The sequence below is a fragment of the Danio aesculapii genome, chromosome 17, assembly GCF_903798145.1.
Source record: "Danio aesculapii chromosome 17, fDanAes4.1, whole genome shotgun sequence".
NCBI lineage: Eukaryota > Metazoa > Chordata > Actinopteri > Cypriniformes > Danionidae > Danio > Danio aesculapii.
The window spans coordinates 2,083,082-2,095,196 of record NC_079451.1 but is presented as its reverse complement, the minus strand read 5'-3'; the positions used below and the strand labels follow the sequence as shown (position 1 = coordinate 2,095,196).

Below are 12,115 nucleotides of genomic sequence, written 5' to 3'. Positions count from 1 at the left end.
TTGAGGACTACGAAAAAATACATCCGAATTGATGATGTCATAAACCCTTAAGGTTATGCACATTCACCCTATTGCAGCGAAGGAGTGTGACCAGAGGCGCTGTAATGCTATAGCACAGAAAATTGCAATGCAAACGCTGCTATTTCCACAGAGCTTCTTCCGTTTCTGTATTTGTGCTTCCAAAGGACACGGCACAGAGAGAGAAGTGCTTACAATTTAATTGTAATTATGTTCCAGATAATTATAAAAAAGATATAGCTCTAGCATTTGACAAAGGATAGCTTCCAGAATCTCTCCCAGTTCAGTGCTGGATTCAGCTGGAAACTCCTGAAAGAAGGAGCAGCTCCAACCATAGAAGAAGCTGTGGATTGTGAGCCACAACCTGCAAGTGTTTATATTTGTTCAAATTGACCAATTACATGCACAGTTTCTAGTGTTAACAGTATGTTGTAGTGAGGATGTAAACAACGGGAAATGCTGTTTGGCACCTACAAATTCATATTTATCCATCAAACCGCTGTAAACACCCACAATCTTCTGCAGCTCTGCAGTGTCTCTCTGTGCAGCCGCTTTCCCTGAATCAGAATCAGAATCAGTTTTATTGCCAAGTGTGCTTCACACACACAAGGAATTTGTTTTGGCTACAGAAGCTTCCAGTGTACATAAAGTGACAAGTGACAACACAAAAATAAATATGAAAAAAAAAAATAAAATAAAAAACATAAACATTAAACAGATACGGTTAGTCAAGAAACCTGGATGTTCTACATCTCAAATAACACACTCTCAAAAAATACGTGAACGTTTCATATCACTTAAACATGCTTATTTTGAATATATGTGAAAGACATTTGTCAGATGTTAGTTTAGAGAGCAGGCGTGAGGTTCAGCGGTGTCCTCTTCATTTTCTATCTGATTGAGGCTCATCCGGACACAGCAGAGGCACAACGTGTGCTACTAGTGGCATGGCTGGATATGACACTTCCTGGTGATGTGGAGCCGATCCACAAATCACAGCACATTATGTTAGCTGACCAATCAGAGCCTCTTGAAGGTGGGCTATGAGGGAACTATGAAATATGACAGGTGTTTTCATGTTAGCGAAGTAGCTGTATATAATATAATAAAGATATATGAAAAAATAACGTGATTTTCTACAAATGAAGCATGAGGACACATTGCTTTGCACCCCATAAACAACCAGCACTGTGAAAATAGCAGCGTTTGGACGGCATTTTAGCTTTCTCTACTATAATTACAGCGCAGCGCCTCTGGCCACGACCCTTCACTGCGCAGGATGTATGCGCGTAACCTGAAGGGTTTATGACATCATTAACCCGGATTTTGTATGCATGTATGTAGGCTTTGCTAAGCTAACTCTGTAAAAGCCAATGCCTCCGCAGCTGTACTCCGCAAAATTAAACTCGAATGCCAAAATCGCATATGGTGCCATGAACACAAACTGTTGTTGCGTGAAACGCCGGAGTAAACTAGCATCGAATGCTAAAGCAATGACTTTAACTGAACTATTTGTACAATCATTTGTAAATTATTCGAAAAGCAGCTCATGTTAACACCTTCTTCATATTGTTGTCTTAATCAGATTACTGATGTACACATAGTCAGTGTTTGGAGTGCACACTCACGCTCCTCGTCGTCATCCGCGGGTGGTGGGCGAGCACTGGGCATCTCCTGGATCTGTCGTCTGCTCTCCTCCGTGGACTGCATGGGGCCTAGCTGATGCTGCTGATGATCCACCCACGACGGGGTGAAGCCGCCATCATCCTCTGGCTGAGCTGTGGGAGCCATCGCGACTACTGGAGAAAGAGAGAGAGTCTGTTTACACTTCAAGGAAAAATATTACGCTGACGCTTAATATTTGATGATATTAGCTAATAAGCTAAGTGTGTTTATAGGTTATACTTCAATTTAAAGTTGGAAATGTTTTTGAAAAAGTCAATTCTAATGCATGTTTGGTTGCATTTACACTGTTTTGACCAGCAGGAGTCCTTAGCATGTGTTTTTTGCCAAGCAATCAGATCAATTTTTTCCAAAGTTATTAAACGCTTGGTTTCTCCCATCACTAGAACTTCTAGCGCTCACCCTGGTTCTCCTGTTGAGGGACTGGATGACTGGAATTATTCCTGGTTTCAGCATTGTCCGCCATATTGAAGAGCCACACCATCGTAGCTGACAAATCAAGGGAGAATTTATATGTAAATGTGACAATAACCCAACTAAACAATCCCACATCATACATTAACAGTCTGAGAAGACGAAAGTCCTGGGAGGTTTTTCTTACAAGAGTAGATGAGCGCTGGGAAAATGGCCTCATTCCTCTCTTGAGCCGTTTCCACAAGAATACGCAGAGGGCCTTTCGGACACAACACTGCCAAAAGATCTACACAAGAGCAGGAGAGGCATTCAAGGGAATGTATTTTCTACAAGGCATTGTTCCAAAGCAGCTTTACAGAACAATAAAGCTAAACAGCAGTGAAGGTGTTGCTGTGTTTGCAGACTGACTGACCGTAGACTGAAATAGCAGCGAGGATGAGCCATGCGGTCCATTCGGGGAGATACTTGATGAAGACCAGAGCCATAAGAGCGCTGATCATGATCAGATAGGCCTGCTGAAGCCGCAGCGGCCCCTTCCAGTGGATGCAGATCATTCCCACCACACCGAAGTTCCAGATGATCAACGCCAGCGTGAAGTAGTCCATCGCCACGTTATACGTCTTGAACACTTCCCTGGAGGGAACAGAAACATCGTTGAGAGGCACAAAATCACGTTAATACTGAGCAAGTCCATGCAAATGACAACCTTGCCATGAGAAAAATTATGTTTTCACCGAAATATCGAAACCCTTTCTAGGTTTTTAGTGTTGACTTGTGTTTTACAGAACTGTAAAAACACTCAAATGTCTCTGTCAATGTTTTCAAACAATTATATTTGATTTAGCAAAGTCACAAGTGCCAATTTCCCATCCATAACGGAGAGGTCGTCACATCCATAGCCAAGCTTTTTCCTTATAAATGCAAAAATGTCAAATAAATTCAATCATATTTGTTCTATAGAGTCGAATCTTATCCTTTTGATTAGCTTTGTTTCCTTTGGATTGTGCAGTTTAATTCACAGAACTTCTAGAGCGTGTTGTATACTGTAAACTCGCAGACTTTTTGGGTCACATCCATAACGCATGTTTATTCCTCTCTCTCTCTCTCTCTCTCTCTCTCTCCAAAAAAAAAAAAATAATAATAATAATTTTTACTAATGCTTTGCTTCTTAGACTTTACACACCTGAAACTTGTCTATAGCACTTGTTCACTGCTGCTCTTATAGTTGTGTAAATTGCTTCCTTGTCCTCATTTGTAAGTCGCTTTGGATAAAAGCGTCTGCTAAATGACTAAATGTAAATGTAATGTAAATGTATTTCCCTCAATTAATATATAAAACATGTTTCCAGATTGATATTTGTCTGATCCCATGACTCTGTGCTTAGTTGTTTTGGAAAATATAAACAGATATTTCAATATAGACAGACGAGTCTTCACTGAGGTCCAGCGTTATCCAGCCTCCGGCGCCTAGACTGCAGCTCTGGACAAGACGTTTGGCCATAAGAAAAATGGTTGTGCCCAACTCAGGTTTATATACACATATCTACATATACATATACATATATATATATATATATATATATATATGTACACCCATATCTACATATACATATATATATCATATATATACATATATATTTATATATATATATATAGATATCTCTCTCTCTCTCTCTCTCTCTCTCTCTCTCTCTTTATATATATATATATATATATATATATATATATATATATATAGATAGATAGATAGATAAATAGATAGATATACATATAGAGAGAGAGAAAGAGAGAGAGAGAGAGAGAGAGAGAGTATTATTTCAATAATACTACAGAAGATTATAAGGAGTCACAGGAGGAAAATTTTTATCCCAACATCTTAAACAATGGTCACTATTTTTGACTTGACATGTTTAGCAGACGATTTTTTCCTAAGCGACTTAATATTGAGGCATTTAGCGATTCAACAAGAGGTAATACACACAAAAACTGCTAATTATACAAAGGAACTGTGTGGTTTTTTTTACAGATTCAAGCCCACTCACCTGTGTGAGGCACACTTCTTAAATCCACTTTTTTTTGAGATATGGAGTGATTGTAAGAAAGTATCTGGTGCAAATGTGCAAAACTGGTGCAAGTGTCGATTAAGGTGTCAGAAAGATGAAAGAGTGTGTTTCTACAGGTGGTTTATCAAGCCCACTCACCTGTGTGAGGCACACTCAGAATCGCAATGTTTTGAGGTTGCATTTACGCTCTAAAAACAGCGCAAATACTCTAATGTATCCAAGAAGCAAAAACTCACCCCAAATAAATTAAGGAGAAAAAGAAGAGCAGGAGGAGGTTGGAGAAGAACAGCCAGGCTTGAATCACCTGCAAAAAATACATTAAAACAGCTGTAATGTGTGTGAAAGAACAGCTGATGAGCATTCAGCAGGATGTGAGCAAACCTTGTAGCATCTGTACTTGTAGAGCACCACCAGCACCAGGGTCATGACCACGATCACACTGATCATGATGATGGCGTTGAGCATGGAGTGCAGAGCTCGCTGACCCACCGTCTCCGTGTCCTCGCGGAAAGGGGTGTAGATCCTGCAGAAAAGAAGAATATTTACATATCCACGTTACTCGTAAACCTGGACAAGACTGCAAAAACTGCAAAGCCATAATCTTATATTAATAAGCTCTATATTTAACCGTGCACACACAAAAAAAATCATCATGAATGTCATTTGTTTTTGGAAAATGAAGTGTACGCATTATTTGAATGTTAAATGAATAAGCTTTCCACTGATGTTATGGTTTGTTTGGACGATATTTAAAACTATCGAAAACCTGGAATATAAAGTAAGGGGAATAAATAAATATAAATAAATAAAAATAAAACATGAGCAAATTGTGTTTAAATTTGACCTAATTAAATTCTTACCAATGCATATTACTAATCAGAAATTGAGTTTTGATACATTTAAGGTAGGAAATTTACTAATGTCTTAATGGAAGATGATCTTTCCTTAATTTTACGAATAATATTAAATATTAGTAATAGTTTTGACCAATGCAATTCATTTTTTGGCTTTTGCCAACACTCGTGCAAAGTGAAAAAATAAACAAATAAATAAATTATTCACTTAAAAGAATAATACTTAAATTAAATAAAACTATGTAAACTAAAAACTGGCTATATTTGGCTATGACGCAAGACACAAAACGTAAATAAATAATTTACAAAAAAATTAAAATAAATAAGCTAAAAAAGAAAAAGAAAAAATGATTAATTAAAATAAATTAAAAAGAAAATCTGATATTTTTTTCCTCATTTTGTGCTTTAACTCACATGTAATATTGACTTTATTTTATTAACTCCACCTCAGGAGACTAGTAACCACATCTAACACACAGTGGTGTAGTCCTAAAAAAAAGGTGGTGTACTATTACCCACCCAACCCGCCCATGCTGTTTTATAATTTTACCTGAACGTTTCAGCGAGACATCATTCAGTTAACTTCGAAAAACCCACGAAATTTTCTCACAGCTTCTAAAGTCGTCAGGGGGCGGGAAATGGCGCAAGATTTAAACAAAAATGCGCCAATAGCAATAAATTAGGATGAGAGTTTTAAAAAATGGTATACAGTTAAAGGGGAAGTCTAATCAGCAAAACAAGTGAGTATACCAAGGGTATACGCAATTATTGATCCTCAAAAGTCGTAATATCCAAACAGCTAGTGGAAAAAAGTAGGCATACCGAGTATACGTGCTTATAGCCCCGACTACACCACTGCTACCACATCTGTTTAAGCAGTATTGAGGAGGTCAGTGGTGCAGCATCGCTGTCTAGAGGACACTCAGTGCAACTGCACCACTGGACACACTGACCATCTTCCTGCACAGCGAATGAAAACTCCTGAACACAGAAGACAATTATACTGTCTTCCTGGGCAAGAGCAGTTACATTACTTCAGACAGCCGACTGCTAATACGGATGTCGATCGAACAAAAAAATACAATGGAAGTCGATGTGTATCTTCCTTTGTGTTCAACAGAAGAAACTCACTGCCCCTTTAAAGGAAGGATTTTGTCTTGAGCAAACACATGAGTGCTTCATGTCAGGACACGGTTAGCATTACTGATTGCAGGCATGAGCAAACGAATGTACTATCCTGTCAAGCAGCCCTACAAGAAGAGCTTGAAACAATTGAAATAAAATTGGGGTCCCACTTTACAAAAAGTGGCCTTAAATAAAATGTACTAAGAATGAAATTAATTGTTATGATGTACTTACTGTGTAAATGCATGTTGTCACTTTGTACTTATCATTGATTAAATGCATTAATGTAATTACATCTGTAATTAATTTCTGAAATTACATCTTTAATTACACCGTTGACCATCCCTTACACCAGGGGTCACCAATCTCGGTCCTGGAGGGCGGGTGTCCCTGCGGGGTTTAGCTCCAACTTGCCTCAACACACCTGCCTGGATGTTTCAAGTACACCTAGTAAGTCCTTGATTAGCTTGTTCAGGTGTGTTTGATTAGGGTTGGAGCTAAAATCTAAAGGACACCGGCCCTCCAGGAACAAGTTTGGTGACCCCTGCCTTACACCTTAAACCTACCCATACCACAACTGTCCCTAATCTTACCTGTATCCCACCGCAAGAGCACACACAAGTGTTCTACATTATAAACACAGCATGTACATGGTATTTATTCTTTCATGCAAGTACATAACAGTTAAGGCCACCTAATACAACCCCAAATCAGAAAAGTTTGGGACAGTATTCTTGATGCAGTGTCGCTTGAGGGATCGGAGATCAGTTGTTCAGCTTAGGCTTCCACCCTTGCCCTTTACATACTGAAATTCCTTCAGATTCCTTCAATCTTTTACTGATGTTCTGCACTGTTGAAGGTGAAATATCCAAATGTCTTCCTATATTTCTTTGAGGATCCTTGTTTTCAATCATTTTCTCATGTATTTGTTAGTAAACTGGCGATCCTCGGCCCATCTTTGCTCCTAAAGGACTAGACCATCATAGTTACAATCACCTGTTGACATCACCTGTCTCACATCACATCATTATTTCACCAGTTTATCTGATTCCTAGCACTAAGCTGCACCCGTCCCAACTTTTTTTGGAGTGTGAATGACAGGAAAGGACGAATATTTACAAATTAAATTAATTCGACCAGACAAAATGTAAATCTTTTGAGTTAAATACTGTCTGCAATAAAATACAACTCAAAGTAAATTTGTAAATCACTCCCTTCTTTTTTTAATTTGTGTTTTTTATACCATCATACTGATTTGGGGTTGTATAAAGTGTGAGCTAAAAGTGTTTCTAAAGAGCCCCTCACAGCTGCTGCCCGTCCTTCTGCGTGTAGAAACTGACGGATTTGATGGTCGCCACCACCACCACCATGCAGAGCGTGACGGGGATGAACAGCATGATGACGTGTTTCGCCCCATATTTGAGAGTGAGCTCCTCGTCCTCGTCTTCCTCGCTGTCTGTGACCACCTGCGGGGGCGGAGCGGTGGGTGGCTGCCCGTTCAGCTCCACCTCATTGCGGCTGGGGGGCGCGGCGGTGCTGCCTGTGTGCCGGCTGGTGTCCATCCCATCATTTAACTGTATGCAGAAACATGACAGAACAGTTACAGCAAGTTGTGAGTGTGTGTTTTAGGAAATATCATTTGCTCACCAAGTAGGATTGCAAAATTATAATACAATATTTTATTTTTCTGCTATATAAACACTGAAATCTGAATTATAAGCCGTCCTGTGTATTTTTCCCCAAATTTTTCAAACACATTTCTAAACAATAGTTTTAATAACTCAACTCTAATCACTGATTTCTTTTCTCTTTGTCATGATGGCAGCACATAATATTTGACTAGATATTCTTAAAGACACTAGTATTCAGCTTAAAGTGACATTTAAAGGCTTAACTAGGTTCATTAGGGTAAAGTTAGGGTAATTAGGCAAGTCATTGTATAACAGTGGTCTGTTCTGTAGACTATCTATAAATTGCTTAAAGGGCACATAGTTTACCTCTTTTTTCTGATGTAATATTAATATTCTGGTTCTTCTGAGTGTGCCAGTTTAGGTTCAGTTTAAAACACAATTCAGATTTGTTTATTATAATGTGTTAAAGTGTGTCATGTTGGGGGCGTGTCCACAGTTTGCTGATTTATGGGTGTGTTGCTTCACATGTAGATTAGCTTCAGCTTCCCGCCAACGTAACAAGGGGGCGGGGCCATAAGCTTACCCGCTCTGTGTTTGCAACAGAGTCTGACAGGCAGATGGACAAGGAGAGAGAGGATCACCATTCAGTCGTACATGTACGACTCTGACACAGACCAAGCAGAGAGTACAAAATCATTTGTGTCTTTGTACAGTTTTACAGCCAACTGTGTGCTAGTTTCAAGTGCCGAGCTTGTACACAAAAACTAATAACCACGCACACTGAATTAACTTTAACTGAGGCACCGAATGCACCGCTCGAAGCCGCGACACGGCACACCAGACACTCTCTGTGGCGCGGCAGAAACATGAAGTGTCCCGAATCGTTGCGCCACGCATTTTTGAATTCTAAACATAGGTTTCTGCAGCGGTCCGCGGCGCCCAGCCGTTGACTTGAGTGTACCCTGATAGAAACCGATGTTTAGAATTGTAAAACGCATGCTAGTTAAGATCACAGGGAGCTTCTGGGATCGCGAGAAATGCAAACGGCTGAAGTATAAGGTAGACTCAATGAGAAGTACACATGTTTGCTAACCTACCTAAAGATACAACCAATAATTCTGATTAGAGCGATAATGTGGAGAATATTGATCTTGTGTTGAGCCCAATGAGCCTTGCATCTAAAAATAGAGCTAGCGTGTTCCTTTAGTGATATCGCTTCGACTCACGCTGAAAATGGCGGACGTGAATCAACAAACTGAGGATATGATGACGCGCCTGTCAATCAATATTGGTGGGCGGGGGGACCGCTCTCCTACGTCAGGTAGCAGTCGATTTGAAAACCGCTCCAATTGGTCCACCGTTTTTTATGTTGTTAAATTGAAAAAAAAAAAGCACTGGGTGTGTTTATATCACCCCAATATGACGGTCTATACAACATACATGCACATGTGTCTGTCCAAACAGCTTGAAAAGTAGATTTTTTACCATAGGTGCCCTTTAGGGGGCAGGAGGTGATTGTCTTCACAAACATGTTTTGATGTGCTAGTTGAAAGTCTCTTCAATAGTAATGATTAAAGTAAATGATCTAAATGTGTTTATATGTATTTCTATATTCTGGGTGAGGCCTAAAACTAAAAAATGTTGATCCAATTAAAATTTGTCAGGCCGATAATTCTGATAAGTAGCCCAAACTGTCTGTCAACAAATGTAGATTTGTACAACACACCTCTGTTCACGCAGATCCACTATTGGCACGTGTACTGCGCGTTCACGTGCACACGAGATACAGTCGTGCTAAAAATCAAATCCTGAATCGAAACTTAAAAATCCTGAATCTATATTGAGTTAGTTTTGCACGCTGGAGGAAGGACGACACCATGGCTGAAGTATTTCTGTTAGACAGGTAATGTTCTGTTTTAAAACTATTTTAGTCACGCAGAGCTGATGTAGATTGTGTTGTTATGAATGGGTTATATGCACAGAAGTGTTGTTCAGCCACTGAAATCTCTCGGTGAAGACTGATGTGACTATTTTCAGTTTCATAAGGGCCTTTTACAGCACCGATAATGTAGATTTTTATTTAATTTAACAACAAAACATTAGTAAATAGAGCTATTCTACCTAGCCTGCTTTACTGAGCTCAAGTTGGTTTTATTTTCACATATACTCTGAATATTCTCTCTGAAATAGCATGTAAGTATGGCCTAATAATAAGTGTAATTCCTGCATGCCGCCGGCTAACCACCAAGCATGAAGTATTTTTAATATAGAATTGTAGTATTATAAAGTACTATAAAGTTTTCTAACTGGCGAATGGCATGATTTAGTGGGTTGTCTATTGTCATCTTTTAGGTGCTCGCGTCCGTAATTTCAGAAGGCGTGGCTTTGGACGGCAGGGGTGGGACTGTGTTTTAAAGATATTATGCTAATCAGTTAGCATTTCGGTTAGCATTTTAGCAGATCACCTACTGCACCTTTAAGGAGCTAATAATATCTACCTTAAAACGGTTTACAACAAACATCATTAGGGAAATATAAAAAAAATATTAATAAAATAAAAAATAAAATGGGGGGCTAATAATTCTCACTTCAACTGATCGCATGTGTGTGTGTGTGTGTGTGTGTGTGTGTGTGTGTGTGTGTGTGTGTGTGTGTATATATATATATATATATAAATATATCTGAAAAACGTTATTTTAATTTCATGGGACATTTAACGCTATTTGAAACTCTTTATTTAATGTTTAAATTTATAACTATTGTAGTTTATACTTCACAACTACAGAAATTGGGTTATATTAAATCCAATTTTAAATGTCCTAATTCTGAGTTTCTACACTCTGCATCTCTGACTTGTTTCCACTCAAAATTGTGAGTTTGTATTTCACTATTACCAAGTTGTGAAGTCTTAAAACAAAGCTAAAAAAACCATACTGTAATTGTGAAATTCTCCTGCTAATGGTTTTCCCCAAACACAGTTCAAATGTCTTAATATTTCTGTTGAAAGTCTAAATTGTGAAATATGTTCATTACACACACACACACACACACACACACACACACACACACACAGGTTTTATGGCCGGAAACTATTCCAGTAATGTTTATTCTCTTCCCAGCAACAATTACATGTTCATGGTTTTATAATAACCCTGGACGGGGAAAAGCAAACTTACCACATTATTGGCGGCATTCTGCACTAAATCAGCCATCGGTGCTGTGACGTGACCCCGGGATCATAGAAACAGCGGGAACTCTGGATCTGTCAGGATTGAGACCACAAATGAACATCAATAACAACACAACAATGTCCATTCCCATAAGTAATAAACTTCTTATCTCCGACTAAGTCGAGATTAGGCCAATGTGCGTTTATTTTACGGTAAACCATTTGAAGGATATGTTATATCCCAGTCATAGTTTCCTGTGGTCACTGTAATGATAGAGGTAACGTTGGTTTTATATTCGTACATTCAGTCATTTAACTGTCTGTATATTGTTTATCACGCTATTTTGAATATTCAATCAGAATTAGCATGAAGGTATGACTTCAAAACAACATCAACACTATCTGACTGTAAACATGGTTGTACTTTGATAGTCATTGGCTGCTAATATGATTTCCCTATTTAGAATTAGCACAGAATATTATATTATTAAGGAGAATGTCTGAATATCCGAATATAAACCAACTTTACCTCTATACTGTAATGCACATTGAGATCATTTTATTGACACAGCACTGTATTTACACAAGACTCCAGATAACATGTTATAAAGCAGAGTAGTTAAGTTATGACATTTGACTAAAGCACAGAGATTATGAGTTCAGTTAAATCTGACTGTGGGGAAATATATTTTGCTTTCCCTCTTCAGTATGAGAAAAAAACTAAATGATTCCCGTCATTTTCATGTACTGAACTCTTGAATAAACTAACTAGCTTCGATTAAATTCATAACAATGTAGCTTGCGGCTAGTTAGCGCATCTGATAGCGCTAGGTTATCTTCGGTAGTTACTTGAGTAAAAACAGCCACAAGTAAATAGCTGTACATTCATACACCATTCCATATAAAAATTATGACAAATAAACTTGTCGAAATATCATAATTTAGAGATGAAGATCTGACAAACCTGGACTCTGAATCAATACTGATAAAAGCCCAATAGAGTGAAGCTTCGCGCAGACGGAGACGCGCTGCTAAAGGTCAATAATGTTTGCTTTTCAAATTAAAAGTCTGCCCTTCCCTGGCTATTCGTTCGTTCATTTATTTTCTTTCAGCTTGGTGTCTTTATTCATCAGGGATCGCCACAGCGGAATGAACCAC

The 12,115-nt window shown here is 38.6% G+C and overlaps 1 protein-coding gene across 2 annotated transcripts in view; it reads right to left on the bottom strand.

Moving 5' to 3' along the window:
- The window catches only part of psen1 (presenilin 1), a 15,393-nt gene extending 3,381 nt beyond the window's left edge, over positions 1-12,012 (bottom strand). The window contains exons 1-9 of one of the 2 annotated variants that reach the window (XM_056477184.1): positions 11,922-12,012; positions 10,965-11,050; positions 7,463-7,731; positions 4,560-4,701; positions 4,415-4,482; positions 2,528-2,748; positions 2,303-2,401; positions 2,104-2,190; positions 1,647-1,817 (exon numbers count right to left, since the gene is read on the bottom strand). In XM_056477184.1, coding sequence (XP_056333159.1) covers positions 1,647-1,817; positions 2,104-2,190; positions 2,303-2,401; positions 2,528-2,748; positions 4,415-4,482; positions 4,560-4,701; positions 7,463-7,731; positions 10,965-11,000 — 1,093 coding nt within the window. In that variant the 5' untranslated portion in view covers positions 11,001-11,050; positions 11,922-12,012. The remainder of the gene's footprint in view (positions 1-1,646; positions 1,818-2,103; positions 2,191-2,302; positions 2,402-2,527; positions 2,749-4,414; positions 4,483-4,559; positions 4,702-7,462; positions 7,732-10,964; positions 11,051-11,921) is intronic. The other variant, XM_056477185.1, reaches the window with a different exon arrangement.
- Between the last annotated feature and the right edge of the window lie 103 nt (positions 12,013-12,115).